This window comes from Artibeus jamaicensis, unplaced genomic scaffold (assembly GCF_021234435.1).
Source record: "Artibeus jamaicensis isolate MK-2021 breed Jamaican fruit bat unplaced genomic scaffold, CSHL_Jam_final scaffold_1964, whole genome shotgun sequence".
Taxonomy (NCBI): Eukaryota; Metazoa; Chordata; class Mammalia; order Chiroptera; family Phyllostomidae; genus Artibeus; species Artibeus jamaicensis.
Genome location: NW_026522030.1, coordinates 37,272,467 through 37,294,781, shown reverse-complemented (window position 1 = coordinate 37,294,781; position 22,315 = coordinate 37,272,467). Strand labels below are relative to the sequence as shown.

The window sequence follows — 22,315 nt, the reverse complement described above, 5'->3', positions numbered from 1 at the left end:
ACAGGAAGACTTTATAAAAGTTCTCTAGTAAGAAATAGTTATAAAAATAATGACAAAGTTATCCAGTCATATTAGGAGGAAAATATTTTTATGGTTTATAATTTTTTAATATATTATTTTTCTTAAATGTAAAATAAATTAAACTCTTACGGGTTTTTGTTCCTAGATTTGTACTTCTTTGCATATACAAAAAGTAGATTTAATTCTTCAAAATACTACAGTGATCTCTGAGAAGAACAAATTAGAATCAGATTATATGGCTGCGTCATCACAACTACGTCTCAAAGAGGTAAAATTTTTGCTTGTTTTTTTATTTTGGGATTCTAGTCTCCGACCTGTTTGAAAATAATATATATTATTATTTGCAGTATGCAGTTTTTGTGCTGTTTAATATATAAATTTAATGTATTCTGCTGGATAAGAAAGCAAATATTTTATACTGTACATTTTGTTATTTGATTGGGGGATGGGGTGGTAATCTAAAAAGAGAAGTCAGAATATCTGATTTAGTCACTTAAAAACTAAAGCTTCCTGTCTGCTTTCTTATTAACTCAAATTATAGTCATTACTATTATCAAGCAGCTTTAATGCAGTTTGTGCATTTCATAGGGTACACTGCAGATGAGTGCTGATCAACACTAAGAGTGTTGGTGTACACTGGTAATCTTGGCAATTTAATCTTCTATAACTATCCATGAAATGCTGATAAATATTGAAATAGTATGCAGGGCAGGAAATGTGATATACCAAGTTAACTTTAAGCACAAAGAAAGGCTGGTGACAAAATGGTAGTGACCTGGCAGTTTTTGAGTCTCAGATCCTTTTCCCAAAATAGAAGAGTAACTAGTACAACAGAGCAACAACAAACCCATGGACGGTATACACAACAAAGCTAACTCAAGGTACCCCTATTGATGTACTACAGTATATTCTCACACTAACCACCCAAAGTTGGCATCAGACTGATAAGTTAAAGTCACAGTCCCCAACAAGTCTGCCCCTATTTTAGACACCAGCTGCAACTTCAGGGGTTCTTAGGCCACTTGCACACCTTACCAATTAGCTACCAGTTGGAGCTTTCCCATGACCTCAGGTTCAATAGTTCACTAGAATGACTCACAGAATTCAAGAAAATCCCACACTTAAGATTACAATTTTATTATGAAGGCTACCAACCACTACTACTCAAATGAAGAGACATAGAGGGTAAGACAAACAGCAAAAGCCAAGTGAAACTAATGAATCTCACTTTATTTTGACTTCAGCAATATAACCTCACAGAGAAAAAGTATCCCAATTGACTTTCAAACATAGACATTTGGTATTAAAGACAAAAAGAACTGCAAAAAATTTGTACTATTTTCAGTTACATTGTTAATCATACTTCTAATGTTATTCTGAAAATATAACATTATATGACAAAGCAAATAAGGGATTATGTGAAATGTCATTAGGATTTCCAGCATAAGAGAATAGAGACTCAGATATAAAACAAATGAGTACTAAAAACCTTGAAATACTTGAGTTAATGAATTCAATGTATTCTCTCCAAAAGAAACAAGAATACTAGATTTGTCTATTGAAAAGACCCAGATTTTGTCCTCTAAATACTATTCGACACTAAAATTAACCATTGGAGAAATGGCTGACTCCCACAAAGACGTGTGTGAGATTAACCTCAGTTGTATTGTTGCACCGGAAAGCGAATAAGTTGTTACGGACAACTTGACTCAGGAGCTAACATGGAGAAGCTCCCATTGACTGTAGACGAAGTGATAATTGAAACACATCACAGTATTTTAATGTATGGATTCATAATGATACTTTAAAAAATATTGGCCACCTTTGGAGGATATTAGGGAGCCAGCTCATTTTGAAAAATGGCAAAGAAAGAATCTTACATTTATTCTTCCTTTCCTGTGTGAACTGTTACTTGGGTTAAACAAAAAATGGTGAGGGGAATTTCTCTTCACTAGAAGTCGGTTGTGAAAGGAAACTTCTCTTTATAGAAGTAATTCAGATCATAAATGCAGAAGGAATATTAGAATATTAACACTTTGCAGCTGCTGATGAATCAGTGGATCACATTAGCTGCTAACATCACAAAAAAGATATATTTATGGGTATCCTGAGGACACACAACCACCTATGAAATAATGTGAACAATTAAACTTCAGTTTGACTAAGCCTGTAAAATGGGGTTTCTCAGCCTGAATACTATCAACATTTTGGACTGGGTAATTTTTTGTGTGGGGATCTGTTTTTTTTATGTTGTAGGAAGTCAGCAGCATCCCTGGTCTGTACTTGCTAGGTGCCAGTACTACACCCTCCTTGAACCCCAGTTCTGACATCTGAAAATGTCTCCAGACAATACTAGATGTGGCCTGGGGAGCAAGAATGCTCACATTTCAGAACCACGGCTATAAAACTTACCGGTTTCCGGGAAATACAGTGAATTCAGCAAGGTTACAGGATACAAGTTCAATATACAGGAATCATTGTGGCTCCATATATTAGCAACGGATAATAGGAAATTGAAATTTATAAAACAGTGGTGTATATCATTGCATCAAAAATATGGAATACTTAGAAATATATTTACAAGGCCTGTTCACTGAAAATTATAAAATGTGGCTGACACAAGTTAAAATAGGACAAAGTAAATGGAGAGGTTGATTGTGATCAGGGAACAAAGATTCAGGATTTGTTTAAATGTCAGTTCTCCCCTGAATCTAGAAATTCATTAAAATTCCCAGCAGGGCTTTTAGTTTTTAGAAAATGGCAAACTCATTCTAAAATAAAATAAACTTAGAAAAACTGAAGCAGCAATTTGAATAGCAATATAAGACTAATAAAGCTACAATAATGAAGACAATTATTGTATTGCTGTAAAAATAGACATGGATCAGTGGAACACATTAGAGAATCCAGAAATAGATTCACATACATACTGTCAGTTGTTGTTTTGCAGACCTACCAGGGCAACTCACTGGAGGAAGAAAAACCTGATAAATAGTATTGGAACAATTGAATAGTCATGCCAAAAATGGTCCATAACCCTTAACTCATACCACCTATATACAAATGGATCCTGCACTTAAATATAATAACTAAATCTATAAAACTTAAGAAAACATAAGAGAAAATCTTAGTGACCTTAGAATTGGCAATATAAAACACAGAAGGAATGAAAGATTGTACCTTATCAAAATTTAAAACTTGCTCAATAGATACTGTTAAGAAAAGGCCGACTACTGTAAAACATATACTGGACAAAGGACTTGTATCTAGACAAAGAGCTGTTACTGTGGATTAAACCTAACCATAGGTCTGTTTATATAAAGTTCCTGCAAGCTAAGAAAGAGTTTTGGCATTTTTTTAAAGCACTAAAACAAAAGAATATATAATGGACTGTAAGTGGACCTCAAAACCTAAAATATTTACCTTCTTGCTCTGTTTAGAAAAAGTTTGCAACCTGTGATGGATGCAATAAAAAGAACTCTTACAATTAACAATACAAAGAAGACAAATAGCCCAATCCAAAAAATGGGCAAAAGATGTAAACGTATTCTTCACTAAAGGAAGTGTATACAGATAACAGATAAGCACATGAAAAGATTGCCAATCTTATTAGTCAGTGGGAAGTGTGAATTAAAGCCATAATAATGAGGTACTAACACAGACCCACTAGAATGACTAAGGTTTTCACACTGAGCATACCAAAGTGCTGGTGAGAATGTAGAGCAGCTGGAACTCACCCCTATGTTTCTGGTAGAGATTTAAAGTATAATCACTTTGGAAAACCACTGAAAAGATTCTTAAATGCTAAACGTATACCTGCCATGTAATCTAGCCAGTCCTCTCCTAGTATTTAACTAAGAGCAATGAGAGCATATGTCCCTGAAAGACTGGTACACAAATATGTAGCAGCTTTCTCTGTAATAACTAAAACTGCAAACAAAAGGCCAGTAACAGTTAAATGAGTAAATAAATTAGTGTGTCCACAACAGCCTGTTACTCAGCCATAGAAAGAAATGAATTACCGATACACACAGCATGATGGATCTCAAGTGTGCTGAGGGGAAGAAGCCAGGCCAGAAACTATGATTCTATCTCTGTGAAATTCTACAAACTGCAGAATGTCTAGTGACATAAATTAGTGGTTGTCTGGGTAGGGTACAGAGGATGGCTTACAGAGGGTAAATCTTGGTAGTAATGGTTTCATTGGAGTTGTATATATTTGTCAAAGTTCATCAAGATGTACACTTTAAAAATGTGCAGTTTATGTATCAGTTATACTTACATTAGGATTTTTATCATTTGTTTCATTGAGGTCTTTTATACTTTTAAATATGAATTTTTAATTATGAGTAGGAAGAGTAACATAGCCTCCATGTGTCCACTATTCCTGTTAAACAAATGTTACACTTCGCCATATTTGTTGCAGATTTTTTAAACTTTTTGTGTATTCAAAGTCTCCTTGTACCCTTCACCATCCATTCTTCTACTTTCTCAGATTCTACTACTCTCTGACAGTGATCTGATTGTGATTCACTTTTCAGTTTTCACAGGCATACCTGCTGTGTAAAAGTGAGCTTCTAGGACTGTCTTTTGTGGAGAGAGTCCTTCGAGGATAAGTTTCAGGAAAGAGACATAGGCCTGCACAGGTGAAGGGGCAGATGAAGTTAAAGTGGAATAGAAGCTTCATTATTCTGAAGCCATCTTCTTCAAACTCCGTGGCTTACTGAAAAAGCTTATGACTAGAAGAAACTGGGGAAGAAGAAAAGGAAAAAAGAACTTTGCTTGCAAATAAGCATTTTAGAGTAGGCAGGCACAAACACACCTAGCCAAAGGGAGCTGAAAATTAGGTTTGATATGCTAGAATTAGTTCACTTTGAGCAAAGCCAAAGGTGTGGGAGATGGGAAGTTCCTTCCCTCTCTTCTCCCCATCAGGAAATAAGGGAAGCCAGGGAGGAAAGCAGCACAAGTAGCAGTAGTCATTCTGAACACAGGGTGGGGCAGGCGTAGGTTTACAGTTATTCGGATGGAAAATAATAAGTATTTATAATAATACAAGAATAAATTGTTTCACATGCTCACAACTGTGTGTATGTGTATATGTATATATATATTGAATATATATGCAGTTATACATATATCACTATATATATATATATATGGGATACAGTAAAAAAAAAAAAGAAGCCAAAGCTGTAATACCCAGACTGGGAGGGGTAGAAGGAAGGTGGGCTGGATAGGGAACCAGCTGTCAAAGATGAGCCACATCAGTGTGCATTTCACCAGAGTATAGAGGCGGTCACCTGCCCATCATCTTGTGTTCTGCTGATTTGTAGAGGCCATGCGTGCTAAGCTTTCTTTATTGATTGAGCCTATGAACCTGGTTGTTCAGTACAGAAAAGATTTCATATAGAAATGGGCTCATCATGGAACTTTAAGTCAAGTCACACAAACACAATATTTGATCCTGGTGCCTAAAGTTTTGTTTTGAATTTAGTTTTAATGAGAACTTAAGAAAATGATGGGTTTGTGTCATGTGTACAGAGTATCATGAAATCATGATGGTTTTGGAATAAGTGTTCTCCCAAATTTTAATCCCCTCTTGACAAGGTGAAAAGTAGTCTCCCAACAGCCTTTATTCACCTAGATGTACTAAGTAAGGTTAGGTGCAGAATGACAGGGTATTCTATTATCATTTATTGTGTTAGTAGTAGCAAAAATACTCATATTTCAAATGGAGCTGACTACTTTGGAGAGTAGCAAAGTTTCTTAGGACGAAGTTTGTTTTCAGTCTTTGAGTCACTAATTAAATTTTTTTAAATATATATTTTATTAATTATGCCATTACAGTTGTTCTATTTCCCCCTTCATTCCCCTCCACCCTGCACACCCCATCCCCACCATTACCCCCCTTTAGTTTATGTCCACGTGTCTCAAGTTCTTTAGATTCTATATTTCCCCTACTATTCTTGCCCTCCCCCCTATTTTCTACCTACCATCTAAACTACTTATTTTCTGTAACTTCTCCCCCCTTCTCCTTCTCCCACTCCCCTGTTGCTAACCCTCTATGTGGTCTTCGTGTCTATGATTCTGCTTCTGATCTAGCTATCGTCTTAGTTTGATTTTGTTTTAGGTGTAGTTCTTAATAACTGTGAGTTTGCTGTCCTTTCACTGTTCATATTTTTTATCTTCATTTTCTTAGATAAGTCCCTTTAACATTTTATATAATAAGAGCTTGGTAGTGATGAACTCCTTGAACTTGACCTTATCTGAGAAGCACTTTATCTGCCCTTCCATTCTAAATGAAAGCTTTGCTGGATAGATCAATCTTGGATGTAGGTCTTTGGATTTCATGACTTGGAATACTTCTTTCCAATCCCTTCTTGCCTGTAAGGTCTCTTTTGAGAAATCAGCTGACAGTCTGATGGGAACTCCTTTGTAGGTGACTGTCCCTTTATCTCTTGCTGCTTCTAGGATTCTCTCTTTCATTTTAATCTTGGCTAATGTAATGATAATGTGCCTTGGTATGTTCCTTCTTGGGTCCAACTTCCTTGGGACTCTCTGAGCTTCCTGGAAGTCTATTTCCTTTGCCAGATTGGGGAAGTTCTTCCTTATTATTTATTCAAATAAGTTTTCCACTCGTTACTGTTCCTCTTCCCCTTCTGGTACCCCTATAATTCGGATGTTAGAACATTTAAAGATGTCCTGGAGGTACCTAAGCCTGTCCTCAATTTTTTGAATTCTTGTTTCTTCATCCTTTTCTGTTTGGTCATTGTTTTCCTCCTTCTGGTCCACTCCTTTGATTTGAGTCCCAGTTTCCTTTCCATTACTATTGGTTTCCTGTGCATTTCCCTTCATTTCAATTAGTTTAGCCTTCATATGTTCCTCTAATTTGCGACTAAAATCAACCAGTTCTGTGAGCATCCTGATCACCATTGTTTTGAACTGTGCATCTGAAAGTTTGGCTATTTCTTCATTGCTTAGATTTATTGGCTCTGGGGCTCTGAGTTGTTGTGGAGTCATGTTTTGATCTGTTCATGCCTGTTAGGTGTGAGCAGAGCCTTAGGTGTTCACCAGGGTGGGGCCACCCAGGTTGCTGGTTTATGAGCTGTATGTGGGGGTGTGGTCAGAGGCAGGCCACCCAGGTTGCTGGTTTGTGATGCTGTATGTAGGGGTGGGGTCAGAGCAGGACAATGGCGGTCCCCTCTGCCGCTTCCTGCCGCTGGGGCCTGCACAGTCCGTCTCACCGCTCGCTCCTTCACCGGTTCATCGATTTGGCTGAAGGGTTTGTTGTTGTCAGACTTCCGTGTAGTTCAATTTTCTGTGGTTTGGCTGCGTTTTTGTTGCTAAAACTTTGTTGTTTTTAAACTTGGTTGTGTGAGAAGGCACAGCACTTCCACCTACGCCTCCATCTTGGCAGAAGTCTAATTAATTTTTTTTTTTACATAGATAGCCACATTCTACAGTCCAGGGATATTTTGCTATTCATTAATAATATATTCTAAGGTGCCTAGAGTGCTGCCTGGTATGAAGCCAGTATTTCCCTGAAAAGTATAGATTTATATCAGGGTCAGTATAAGTTACAAGAATTATAAATTAATTTATTTGTTTATCCTAATAATAAATTTAGAGATTCTGTTTTCACCTAGCATTCTCTGCCTACCTGCTTGGCACTCTCTCTTCTTCCCCTGCCAGAAAAAAAAAAATTCCAGAGGAGACATTTTAAATGAGATACATTTGAGGGGGAGTATTTAACAGTGCCATTACTTTATTGTTTACTGTTAGATTTATTGAAGCAGAATTTATCATCTTATATATTAAAAAGCCAGTGAAGACTACTGATTTATAAATTTCAAATTTGACACTGAAATTTCGTTATTAAAAAAGAATGATTAAATACTTTCTATGTTTATAAAATATGTATTCTAATATATATTAAAACTTATAGGTAATATTTGAATTTGAGACCATTTAAATTAGAATGAAATGTGGTGCTTGTATTTGTGTTATAGGAAAATTGAGAAATGTTTTAATTTAAAACTAGTGTTTTAGTAAAAGTTCATAATACCTAGAAGTTAGTTTGGTTTCTATAATATAAAAATGATTTTCATTCTGTTTGACTGTTGTTTTAATAAGTTGTTAAATGGAATAATGTATTAAATAATTTCAAGTGTAGATGCTGTTAAATTCTGCAAACAATTTTTATTTCTTCCACTAGAGGGCCCTCATAGAGAAGCTTTTCCTTGTTTAATGTCAAGTTAAAAAAAGAACTTCAGAGAAAAGATAATACTAATTTCTCTCAGAAGACATACCTACAAGACTAATCTTTTCTAATTTGTTGGTGGGCAATATTTTGGAAATTTTCTCTTTTTTGCCCTTATGTCTTAACATAAATTAAATGTTTCCGTTGTCTATTAACTATTAAAGGCTAGACTCTAAACAGAAATGTAGATACAGCTTTTTTCACTAGCCTATCTGTACAACGTTATCTTACATCATTGTATGCCCCTTTTCTTTCCATTCCTTACCCTCCCCCTCAAAAAGATCTCGACAGTTATGGTGGTGAGGGGAACAGATGAGATGAATAGAAAGAACCTCTTCTCTGGTAAAGAATTTATTATACATATGCCACCAAACAGAAAGAAATTATTGAATGAAATTTTGTCCCCCTAAGCCAAATCCCCCAAATATTCAACTCAAGGACATTTCATTTAGCAGCAAGGTCCAGAGGAATAGGAAGCAGGAATAGAAGACTTCAAGAATGTTCCGTTTCTCCCTAGCTGTTCCTTGTTTTACATTTGCCTGAGTGTGAGGGCCCTAGAGAGCAGACTGGGAGTCTTTAACCTTTTCTTTTATTTCTCCAAGGATTTAGGGACTGACGAATTCATTCAGGGAAACCATGGTACTGAGAAGTTAGTGTAAAGGCTTGCTTGTATTTTCATTTCAGTCCTGTACAAATCCTTTAACTTCCTAACATTTATCTTTGTCTAGTGTATTTGCTATCAAATTTCAATGCATAAAAATCACTAAGGACCTTTTTGATAATACAAATGTCCAGGCCTCAGCCCCACAGAACTTAATCGAATAGGTCTGGCATATGGCTGGGGTATCAGTAGGGTTTGAACAATCTTCACCACCTCCATCCACTCCAAGTATTTTTTGTGCAGACTGAAGTTTGAGGTTTAATGGAAACAGCAAGCTAGACCTGTCTTTTTTCTCAGGCACCTGCTCATCCGCTATTTCCGTAACTTATTTCTGAGCCACATCTAGAAAAGGAGATAATATATTTCTTTTAGATTGTTATGAGGATTGGATTAATTAACATATAAGATAGTGATTGTAACAAAGCTTGGCCCACAAGAAGGCATTCCATGAAGCCCTCCTCATTACACAGGAAACTTTTGCCATCCGGCCTCTTGTTCTTCAAGACCATTCACTTGTCCTAGCGTCTGTGACCACTCTGACCTTCCTGCACCTCCTGTCCCCACCACACACATACTCTTTTCCTTTCCTATTCAGTCCTCTCCCACTGAGAGGCGTGAGTTCTGTAAGCAGGCATAGATGTGACTCCTGACTGCTTCTAACTAAACGTGTGAGCTTGCACAAGTTACTTTAATTACTTTCTTTTTTTTTTAATCTACAAAGTGGGAACGATATTACCGTCAGTGTCGTAAGAAATAAGGGAATAATATGCATGAAGCATCTAGCACATAAGCTTTCAATAAATAACTGCTCTTTCTTTTTATGATGATTTTATGTTTGTTTTTGTTGTTGTTGTTACCTCTCATGTGTCCCTCGCAGGCCCACGCTCAATCCACTGAGCTACACCAGCCAGGGCTGATTTTATGTATTTTTGTACTCATATTTTTATGCTTAGTACATAATAAAAACTGGCATTTAATAGGTTCCCGGTAATTATTTGGTATAGAAATGAATGTGTCCACGAATAAATGATAACTACATGAAAGGCATTTGGAACACTATTAAACACTGTTTAAAGGTTCTTCTTACATATGAGTGCTGAGTTTTCTGATATGAAGCCTATATACTGTGTATTTCATATTTTGAGTGAAATTATATGTAGCTAAATTAAACTGTTTCAGAAAAAGGAAAATTGAATTTTAAAGCTCTTAAAAATTTAAGCCTAGATTTAACCTTTACAAGAAAAGCACTCATAATTTGAGATAGTTTTCAGATTTGCTTATCACAATCAAATTTAATAAGTTCTTTGATATGTATTATAATGTGGTAGTTTAATAAAATAGCCCTCTGTTCAAATTTCCAAAATATTTTTCTTGTAACAGCAACATTTCATTGAGTTGGATGAAAACAGACAGAGATTATTGCAGAAGTGCAAGGAACTTATGAGGAGAGCTAGGCAAGTATGTAACCTGGGTGCAGAGCAGACCATTCCTCAGGAATACCAGACAGTAAGTATAAATAGTACATAATGCCACATGTTAACATTTTTTGTAAGCTTAAAATGTACTAGGCATTGTAATGTGCCATAAAATATAAAGGATTTTCTCCCAATTTTTAACTATATAATTTTGCTTAACAGATTTTTCTCAAACTTGCACCAGTCACATTGCTTAATATCAAAGTTATTAAAACATAACATTACATTGCAGAATTATTAGCACCATAACATTCATTCTTCCAATAAAAGATTCTTTCTTCCAAGCCACCTTTAAGGGGTGGGGTCGGGAAATGGGATGTACTTTTTCCAGGGTCACATAGTACCACTAATGGAGTAAGAAACAGTAAGTAACCGTGGTAGTTAGAAAAACAGGCAAAATTAAAATGTTTTCCTGGATAGTAGGGTTTCTATTTGGAATTCAGTGGAAGCTTAATCTTTAGGGCTAACATTTTTGGTAAGGAAAGGAGAAAGAGCCTTTTTTAAAAAAAAATTTATATGCTGACATGTCTATCATTCATTTAGTGAATGCTGCCCTTTAGTCCAAGTTCCACCATTCATTATATAGCCAGCCCTATGACCCTAAGCTTTATCTGACAAGTGAGGATGGTATCTTGCCTACATACCTATTCTCTCAAAATGTCACAATGAGGAAATGAACAGAAAGTTTTAAAATATTTTGTATTTGTGCAGGTTTTTTAATTCTTAATTTCAAGTGTTATCTTTTTCAGTAGATAATGAAATGTCTACTAAGTATATAAATTGAACTGGAAAAAATAATTTGAATTATAATTCTCAAACCATCAAAAATTTTACTTTATGATATCAGACTTAGACACCACAGAGAACAGATCCAGGTGGGTACATAGTAGGAATTTAGCAGATTTTTTTAAAGACAAAGTGAGGAGCTGTTGTTTCTAAAAGTATACTAGAACTTCTCCAAAATACATTGGATTATCATAAAAATAAATATTAATATCTATACTGTTTTCTTTCAGAAAGTAAATTCTATCCTTGATAAGTCATACTGTTTTTGAAAGGAACAATATTTGATAATTTACATATTTATTTAAAATGTATTTTTGTAAAAATGTATTGTGTTGTGTGTGTGTGTATCAGGCATGGAACAAGACAGATGTATGCATACTTTTTTTAACTTTATTTATTTTTAGAGACAGGAGAAGGGAGGAAGAGAAGGAGAGAAAACATCAGTGTGTGGTTGCCTGTCATGCACCCCCTACTGGAGACCTGGCCCACAACCCAGGCATGTGCCCTGACCGGAAATCAAACCGGTACCTTTCAGTTGGTAGGCTGGTGCTCAGTCCACTAAGCCACACCAGCTGGGGCTATTTCCTCCTTTACTGAAATTTATATTCTAGTCTGAACCATGGGGCAGACCAAAAAAACAAATGAAAGAGCAAATAGAGAGTAGTAAAAGAAGAAAAATAAAATAAGGTAAGAGGATAGTGTGTCAAGGAAGGTTCCTTTGAGAAGGTGTTATTTTAGGTGAGTCCTGAGTGAGGAGAAGAGGGAAAAGTATCCCAGGCAAAGACAACAATTCATACAAAGCCCCTAGGGCAGAATAATATTGGCATGTTTCAGAGTAACAGTGATCTCAGTGACACTAAAAATTATAATCTAAGCAGAAAGGAAGGCAAAAGTCAGATCATGTATGGCCATACAGACCATAGGAGGAGTTTGGGTTTTACTAGTATTCTGAGATGGAATCCATTGGAGGATTTTAAACACAGATAGCAGTGATTAACTACTATAAATAGCAGGGGAACCCTTTGTAAAGCATATGATTGTCTAATCACTAGGCTGTATACCTGAAATTAATACAAAATATTAGAAGTAAACTAATTGAAAAAAGCTTTTTAATAAAATAAAATGAACTTCAAAGAACTTTCTCATTTCATCAAGGAACCTTAAACTATTAATTGACAAAAATAAATAAAAGAACATTTAATTTTTGTTGGATTGGCCAAAAAGTCTGTTATGTGTTTTCCACGCAGTGGCTCTAGTAGTACTTAGTTGTCTTTAACTTCATTCAAAACAATTTTGTCAGATTATAACAGCTGTCATATCAGCTTGCATTTTTTAAAAAACTTATCAAAAAGGGTGAATTTTTGTGCAGCCATTTTAATATTGAAAGAAATCCATACCCAACATTTTTAGCATGTTGTGCTTTTATTCAAGAAAGGTAAAAATTTTATCGAAATGGGGGGGAAATTGTGCATGGTATGGAGAAGGTGCTGTGACTGATCCAATGTGTTAAAAGTGGTTTGGGAAGTATCTTGGTACTGTTGACATTTTGGCCAGTTTGTTACTGTGGGACCGTCTTATGCATTGAAATATGCTTAGCAGCACTCTGGCCTCTACCCACTAGCAAGAGATAGATGACATACTCAAGATATCCAAATCCGTAGTATTGGTGAAAATGAAAAATGTGTTTTATTTTATGGAAAAACTAAATAGAGTTTTTGGCCAACCCAATATATGGAGAATAAAGTAGGGGTACAAGATTTGAAGGAAGGAGACCATCTAGAAGATGAGTACCTTGAACCAGATAAGAAGTTAATAGTGCATGGATTAGGAAAGAGAGACGTTTATAGATTTGAGGTATCATCATTTAAAGACAGAGCCCACAGGACATGCTAATGGATCAGAGGTGAAGGATAAGAGAGAGAACCCCTGAATTTAGCCATGTACTGAAACGAGGATGGAACAGGAGAAACAGGTTTGTTCAGATTGGCGGGACAGTAATTGAAATGAAGACTTAAATTTACGGTGCCTGTTAGAAAGTCAAGTAAAGATACTAAACAAGTGTTGGGCACACGAATTCACAATTCAGTGGACAGTTGAACAGTATGTACTTGATAAATACCTGAAGTCCTATAGAAATTGAACTACTTTCTAAAACATTTTTAAAAACTTAAGATATTTATGTAATGTTGTTGCTATACCTGTCTTGTTCAATGCCTGGCATTTATATCTGGTCTGTGCCTTGTGTTATATGAACTTTGCAGGTTGTGCTGGCAAAACTGTGCTCCTTGCTTCCCCTCATAGGAAAATATTTGTTCTCATTTGTCTCTTATGGCGTGGACCCAGAAGATAGTACTGTGGTGAATTTCTCCTGTCAAAATAACTGGATTCTTAGGATGCTTTTATAAGTACAGTATAAAGTTCTAACTTCTTGCTCTCTTTCAATGCCCCACATATTCTGGACCCATTCTACCAATTCAGCAAGTACCCACCATTCCAAATGGACACAACTCCTCACCCCCCATGGTATGCAGTGCTCATTCTTTTTTCCAAGCTCCTATCTCCCCTCTGCTTTGCTTTTTCTTAGCCATTTGCTTTATGGTCCAGAGATGAATTCTGGGCCTCTGAATTCTTATTCTCTTTAGCTCCTGTAGCATGAACTGATACTTCCTTCTCTAAATTCCATATCCTATATGATACGTACTGCTTATTTTAATACTCAACATCAATACACTGCCTTAAGGTATTATCTGGTGTTAAGTGTATATATTTTGTTACCTTTTAGAGTATAGTGTAAGCTTTTTGAAAGCAAAAATCCTTTTTATAATTTCTTTGATTCCTTGTGTGTTAGCATGCTGTCGAACACATAGTAGTAGATACCCGGCAGAATATTTTTCTTTTAACTTGTTTGAATTTGACTGTTTTCACTGTACTGTCTACAATGATGGATAATGTTTTTCTTCTGTAGGCTTTCCAGGATCTTCCAAACACATTGGATGAGATCGATGCTTTATTAACTGAGGAAAGATCAAGAGCTTCTTGCTTCACTGGATTGAATCCTACGGTACGTTCTTCCCCTATTGCCTACAGCAACCACCAGCACCCTCCCCATACACACAACACACAACACACACACGCGCGCGCACGCACACACACACACACTCACACTCAGTTTCCTCCAGTACTTGCCTCCCACTCTGTACTAGAGCTCTTGGTAATAATAAGCTAGACAGCAGGAACAATGTGCTTTAAATGCCAGGTTTCTGAATCTATTAGAATTTTAAATAGATTCTTCCTAAGGAACACAGTGTTCTGTGCCTTTTCTTTATAAAAAAATAGTTGGACTAACCTGAAATACTGCAGTGCCTATTTTTTTCAAGAATAAAAAATAGCATTTTCGGTATGTTACAAGAATATACAAACAATGCACCACATTGGCATTTTCAGTTAAATCTAGCAAAGGCATCAATGAAGACATTATCTTAAAGAAATAATTTTTCCCTACCAGGTTGTTGCAGAATATACAAAAAGAGAAGAAGAAATAGAACAATTAACTGAGGAACTAAAGATAAAGAAAGTTGAGCTGGATAAGTATAGGGAAAGCATTTCACAGGTAATTGTTTAGTCTTTATCTTTTCTTTTTATCGTGTTCTTACTCATATGGGAATGTAGAATAATGCAAAATGAAATGATACACTTCTAAGAGAACAACGTATGTTCTCATGACTAGAGTAATACTTGTACCACATTTGTTTTATGTGAAGTTGTATATCAGAATGTAATAACACTTCTTTTAAATCGTGTTTTTACTTTGCCTATATTTGCAGGTGAAAGAGAGATGGCTTAATCCTTTAAAAGAGCTGGTAGAAAAAATTAATGAAAAATTCAGCAATTTTTTTAGTTCCATGCAGTGTGCTGGTGAAGTTGATCTCCACACAGAAAATGAGGTAAGCTTGCATTTTAAATGTTTCCTGGCAAGTAATTTTAATTATATGTATATAATTTATTTACCTTAGACTTATGTGTGAAAGTTTTGCTTAGTAAAAAATTGTTCGAAGGACAGAAAAGAGCACAGGAGGGATTGCATCAGGGTCACTTTTTTGTGTGTATATGACATTTGAGATTGGTGACTAATACTTTGCTCTTTTTATATCCAGACTTAGTAATGGTTATTCAGCTGCGATGAGCAAATGCAATGCATTGCTTTATAATTCTACCACTGTCCAAGTTAGAAGAGTTAGAAATTGGTGCACATAACTGAAATAAAGTATAATATCCATGGTTTCCTTTTAATAAAAATTTAACAGTTTACAAGAATGAAAAATATTTGAAAATTTGCTGCTAAATTCTTGAGCTATAAGTTTATGCATTGCAGTTGTGGGTAAAATAAAATTACCGTTAAGAAATAAGTAATAAGATGAACTGGGATTCACTTCAAAATAATGAAAGAGGAGTTTGGTGGTATCATTGGTGAAACATTAGAATGGTCATGTATTGATCATAGTTGAGACTAATTAATGATACATTTGAGCTTAATTTTTTAAGTAATTTTTTAAAGATTTTATTTATTTATCTTTAGAGAGGAAGGGAAGAAGAGAAGGACAGAAATATCAATGTGTGGTTGCCTCTCGTGAGTCCCCTGCTGGGAACTGTCCTGCAACCCAGGCATGTGCCCTGACTAGTGTAGTTCGCAGGCCTGTGCTCAGTCCACTGAGCTATACCAGCCAGGGCTCATTTGATCTTACTTTAGTGTTCTAATTTTGTAAATGTTCAAATTTTTCCCTAAATTCTTTTTTAAGACGGAAATGAAGATAAAAAATGTTGCCTTCACAGTTCAGCATTTTACATTTTTGCGTTTTAGCTTCTGTGCAATTTTACTTGTGTGTCACATAAATACAAAGCCAAAGTAAGGACCTTTTTCCTCACCTCAGGAACTCTGCCCTGTGACTTCATCTATTTATATTTAGTGTGAGACATAAGAATAGCAGATTTCACTTCACTTTCCAGTTCTAGTAAGATAGTGGGCTCTGCCACAGTAATTGTCATCTACCTCGTCCCTGGTCTTGTGTGTATCAAGGGACATAATTTGTCATATACTTCTAGTGTAGGGCACTGTATCAAGCCCTTTTAAGTCTATTGTCTTGTTTAATCCTCACAACCATTCTATAAAGCAGGTACTTTTATCAACACTGTTTTTACAAATAAAGAACCGAAACTTACAGAAACTTTTACTAAAGGCCACACACCTACTAGTCGGCAAAGCAAAAAAATCAAACCCCAGACCTGATCCCAGAGCCTAAGCTCTTAATTAGTGCCTCCTCAGTGGGTGTGGCATAGTTTTTATGGGGTGAAAATTTGATTACTGAAAGCTTTGTCAGATTCAGATCTAACTAAAGTATCTTTATTCAACACCTTGACTAGATAAGGCATGAATATGATCAAGTAAGAATAGGGAAGCCTGTATATGGAATTAGACCTGTCATACAGAGTCCTATAGCATGGGACTGTAACTTGATCCTGTGCTCGCTCTTCTGGACAATTTTTCTGTGTTTTAAATGATAGCTCACCATCATAACAGTGGTCCTTAGCCTTCTTGGTTAAACTGTCCTACCTCGCCATGGGCTCAGGAAAATGGGCATTCTTACCTCTCCTCAGCCTCCACCTTGGAATGTTTCTGTTCTGGGTTCCTCAGTCATGGTTCTAGAACTGCTTTCTTTAGCCAGAGCTGTCAGTGAGATGAAGGAAGCTAAAATGAGCAAAGAATGGGCAGCAGAGCCACAAACAAAACTCTGGCAGTCAAAGCTAGTATAGTTAAGAAATGCCATAGTTCATAAATTTGCTGGGAAATAAATGCATTGTGTAAGTTTAAGAAGTAAACCTTATGAATCAAAACTATTACAATTTATTGTCATTTACTGGTTTGGGTTTTGGAGGGCAAAAAAAATTGAAGGTGGTATTTTAAAAATTTGATAGTTATCAGGATTCTTATATTTATGGTTAAGATATTTATATTTTTATAGAAGTGGTTCTGTTAACCTTAGACCTCTGGTGTCCAGTATAGTAGCCACTGACTGGCTGTTGAGCACTTAAAACATGTAAAATATAAAACATGTGTGCTGTCAGTGTACAGTACACAAAGTTTGAAGACTAGTGCAAAATATATTCTTAAAATATTTTATACTGATTACTTGTTAAAGATATTTGGGATATATTAGATTAAATAAAATTAAAATTTCTCATATTTTTCCTTTTCTAATGTGACTACTAGAAAATTTTCAATTGCATGCTTGGCATGCATTGTATTTCACGCCAGTTGTTGGTCGGTGCTGTCTTAGACCTTAAAGCTCCATTAATCCAATAGTTGAGGATCTCATTTTTAGGGTAAATCTGAACCTGACTGATCTAGAAATAACTAATAAGAGCAGTAAGTAAGCCTTAGAGCAGCCTCATTTTGGACAAAATTTAAAGAATACTTAGTGTGTGCTTGTTATGCGTCAGGTTTTTGCTAAGTAATATGTATATGTATATATATGGGGTTTAATATAAGTATTTTTTTAAGGATGCAATAGTCTCTGCCTGCTTTTTTCTTAACCAGCGGAAGAAACAGGAGGGCGGAGGGCTCTTGGCGTCTGTAGTGACATACACAGCTGCCTCTCCAGCAGAAAGGGGCGTGGTACTCCACTGTGTTCCGTCTGATTCTTTGCATCTATAGCCTTAAAACCTAGCCATTTAGGAGCTACAATGGATAGTGCCTTTCTGAGATGGGTCTCTTCGCTAAGTAGTTTCTAAAAAACTGATGGGAGCGTCTATTAAAGTTGAAAGGAATGGTATGAAATGAGGGGAAAAGTTACTCTTAATCTGAAAATTTTTCGTACCAAAATAGATCCTTAGAGGCTCACTAAAGCTTGTAAATAGCAACTGGCTTTTTAATATTTTATTGGCTTACTTTAAATTATCACTGAATTTTAAGTTCTTTACTTTTATAATTGATGTATTCAATCTATTTTTTAAGTAATAGTATGAAATTACTAGAGAAAGCTCTTTATCTTTCATCAACCTTTTAAATGTCTTATAGGAAGACTATGATAAATACGGAATTCGAATTAGAGTCAAATTCCGCAGTAGTACCCAACTGCATGAATTGACGCCTCATCATCAGAGTGGAGGTGAAAGAAGTGTTTCTACCATGTTATACCTCATGGCACTTCAGGAACTTAATAGATGTCCATTCCGAGTAGTTGATGAAATCAATCAGGTATAGTGATTATTCTTTTGTTTGGGCTTTATCATATCTTGTATTTTATAAGAGGTTTAATGAAATCATCATTTTATTGCTTAGGGAATGGACCCTATCAATGAACGCAGAGTTTTTGAAATGGTTGTAAATACTGCCTGTAAAGAGAATACTTCTCAGTACTTCTTTATTACGCCAAAGGTAGGTAATAAGTAAGCTGAAAGTGGCTTCATTATGTAGCGAATTTGGACTCAATGTGTAAATCTGAACAGGAACACTCCCAGAAAAGGAAGTAAAAAATTACGGTAATATTTATATTACTAAAGAGGACAAGTTCCAAGGACACGCCATGTTTCCTATGCTCCTTTCTTCTTATCAGAGAAAGAAGCATAGGAGACATGGTGTTCTGCTCTAGAACAGAGATTTCTTCCTGCTTTTGGCACTTACTCCTCCTCCAGAGAAGTTCCCCTTTTGGCACTAAAGGGTGACAGGAGAATGCAAACCCAGAACTCTGGCCTTACTGCCCAGAAAGTCCTGTCTTTGGCAACACTGTGCCCTGCTTTACTCACCGCTGCCACTGCCCTGGCCCAGGGGAAACTATAAGTAAACTATAAGTACCCCACCATCCGTTCACAGATCAACTCTGATGATAACAGAAGTATCTTTATAGAGAATCTTCTGTCAGCGAGAATTACTGCTGTGGGTAAATTATAAAACTGATGTTTTCAAATTTGTATTTGCTAATGTAATCAAATATATTGCTTTTTTAACTAAGTATTCACACAAAAAAAGCTGTCATTAGCATGCCCATCAGAAATTCAATCAGGTATAGTGATTACTTTTTATTGAATAGTATACGCTCCTTGTTCTAGCAGACACTCTGGCGTAGCCAGAATTGGTAACACCGTATTGTTCACCAAACATCTTGGCCTATCAACCAAACCTCCCTGTTACACACTTTTTGGGCTACCAGTCTATGACAGTACCTGATCACAAAAGTTGCTTGAAAAGTGTTTGTGGAAAAATGAGTGAAAGTGTCTGTCACAGGAAAATTCTGGAGGACACACTTCTCCAGGGTCTTACCTAAGACATCTGATCCCTATGGAAGGTTCCCTAAGCATGTAGATCATTCCTTTTGCCAGGCATCAGATGTGCTAATTCAGGTAAGGATCCCAGCCTGGCAGGATATATAGTGAGCTGTTTGAGAGTTTCCTAAGAGTTTCATTAGTATTATAACACAATTTTACATATATAAAGTTGGAATTGTGTTTCTTAATATATATATAGCATTATATGACAGTTTGTTCCAACTCTTACAGCTCCTACAAAATCTCCCTTATTCTGAAAAGATGACGGTATTGTTCGTCTACAATGGTCCTCATATGCTGGAACCAAACAGATGGAACTTAAAGGCTTTCCAAAGACGGCGGCGCCGTATTACGTTCACTCAGCCTTCTCAGTAAAAGTAAAAGAGAACTTTGGATTTTTGTTATATTCTCTTTACAGCTCATCTGAATAAAAGGAGATTCATTAAGGCTAAAAGACCAGTTGTTTTTAAACCTGCTGTTAAGGTACAAATGGGTTGATGAACAGACACTGTAATAACTTTTTTCTGTGGAATATCATCTTCTGGTAGTAAAAGTTAAGTCTTTTTCAGTCTTTGTTGACTGCAGTCCTTAGCACTCTGACCAGCCACTGGGTTTCCCAAGTTGAAAGGCACTATTTCAAATCAGAGTCACAGTGGAAGGTGTTGCCAGTCACCAGTCTAGTTGACATGGTAACCCTGAGCTTTAATTGCAGGGTAAATTTAATTATTTTACAGTCTGAAGAAGACTCTAGAACTTAAGTCATAGTTTTCTCCCAGTGTTATACTTAATTTTTAAAAATTATTATGGAAAAGTCTAGTCTTATGTACAGTAATAATTTATGACAAATCTGTTGTTTCTTCCCGTTAAAAAAGATTTCCTTATCACCACTAGGAAATGGAATTTTATGAGCCTTTTTAAAAAGTTTTATGAAATTCAATACTGTAATTGTATTGGTATCTCAAAGGACAGATGCACTGGAGCTCCAGAGTGGTCGTGGGACTGTTTGAAATGCCACAGGTGGCCACTAGATGATGCACAGGTGACCGAAAGATTGACAGAAAATAAAATCACGTGACAGGGTTTTTAAGGAATGACTCTGTAAAGTGTGGGGTTTTTTTAATTTAAAGTCAATTGTATTTTACATCTTAAATTTCTAAAAGCATTTTTATAATTATTTTAGTAAGATTTTTCTTAAGATTTCATATACTAATTTCTACAATTTATATTTTAGAATTTCTCAGTGTTATGTAAAGAGTGAGGGAAAGCATTGATTTGTGTCAAACCGTAATGTTTCTAGAACTTAAGCTTAGAGGTTTTTCCTTACAGTGTTGCTCCTACCCCATTTCTTAGGAAATCTAATTTAAACTGGTTCTTTCAGCATGAAAGAATGAGATGACAAAATTATTTGCCTGAGTTATACCAATTAACAAGTGCCAAACAAGTTCTATTCTTTTTAAAAAATAAACTTTTAAGATAATGGATGAGTACAAGGACATGTGTTTGAACTGTGGATTGGATTTGTACCAGTAATAACAAAATTATTTTTTTTTTACTTGGTAGCCTGAATAAATAGAAAAATTGCATTCAGTTTGGGTTTTGTATGTTCTTAAATAGCCACTGAAATTTATATTCTTATTATGTCAAAAATAATGAACCATAGTTTATGTCTTCTCCCCGGACATTTTCTCTTTAAAACATATTTTTTCTTTGTAAAAATTTTAAAAACCTTCTCCTCTTAAACTAAGTCTAATGCATGTACTATGAAAATATTTTTAAATAACATTTTTACTAGTATGAACATACAAACATTGAAAAACTTGGTAAGTTGATATTGTTACCAGAAGTGTTTGTTGTCTAATACTTTGTTTTCTGCCAAAATATCTCCACTAACATGTGCTTGGTATAGTTTGTTTATTGTCTAAGTTAGTGCCAATCATCTCATTCCTGCAAAATGGGTATCAGTGTGAAACAGAAGGTTGAAGGTGTTTGAAAATAAAATGCAGTGGTCAATTTTATTTCACTTTACATAGGCCAACAATTATTCCATACCTTGTGTGTTAGCATTTCTATTTCTGTACTGGAAAAGGTTAATATTTAGTTTTATATTGAATTTGAGCTGTGAAGGATAAATTATACATCATTTCAACACATTAAAAGAATAGTAAGTCTGGTACATTAGTCTCTGCCACTTAAAACTTCATATATTTTATGCAAAAGTTGATTTTGAATTTCATTCAAATTATAAAAACTTTAAGTAAAAGTCTGATTTGATGAGCAAAATATTTAAAACCTTAAGGTAACAAGCATTTTCACTGACAGAAACCTTCATTGATTTGCTTAAGGGAGAGAGTCACTATTGAAAGGTTTTCCATATTCCAAGTAAGAGAAAAGATTTCTTTCTACTCGTCTTTCGAACATGTGCTTATTTCTTTGGAATTTGAGTCTTTAGTATGTAGGAAATGTAATTTTGTCCTTCTGTTGTTCGTGTCTGTGTGTGTGTGTAATTGAAAAACTGGGAAAATACTACCTTGATGATAATAAATGCAACTTTTCATATTCTTTTGGTGTATGGTATTTTAAATGAGAACTGTTTCTATATTTTGAACCTTTTTAAAGTCATCTTGGTTTTCAGATTTACTGAGAAGTCTGTTGAGCTCCTACCTTTACCAAACAATATTTGGCAGTTCATCTGTGTTCAGAAGGATAGAAAATGTAGTCCCTTGTCTGCCTGCAAGAAAATTACAGTCAACAAATGAACAGGGTTTAAATCATCTAAAGAAGCCAAGTTATGAA

General features: G+C 35.4%; 1 protein-coding gene across 7 annotated transcripts in view; it reads left to right on the top strand.

The window, feature by feature from the left end:
* The window catches only part of SMC5 (structural maintenance of chromosomes 5), a 101,548-nt gene extending 79,470 nt beyond the window's left edge, over nucleotides 1–22,078 (top strand). For 3 of the 7 annotated variants that reach the window (XM_037157588.2, XM_037157586.2, XM_037157589.2), the window contains 9 exons: nucleotides 167–289; nucleotides 10,323–10,448; nucleotides 13,682–13,726; nucleotides 14,169–14,264; nucleotides 14,709–14,813; nucleotides 15,028–15,147; nucleotides 18,276–18,455; nucleotides 18,540–18,635; nucleotides 19,754–22,078. In XM_037157588.2, the coding sequence (XP_037013483.2) occupies nucleotides 167–289; nucleotides 10,323–10,448; nucleotides 13,682–13,726; nucleotides 14,169–14,264; nucleotides 14,709–14,813; nucleotides 15,028–15,147; nucleotides 18,276–18,455; nucleotides 18,540–18,635; nucleotides 19,754–19,897 (1,035 nt within the window). In that variant the 3' untranslated portion in view covers nucleotides 19,898–22,078. The other 4 variants (XM_037157587.2, XM_037157590.2, XM_037157591.2 and 1 more) reach the window with 3 other exon arrangements.
* The last annotated feature ends 237 nt before the right edge of the window (nucleotides 22,079–22,315 follow it).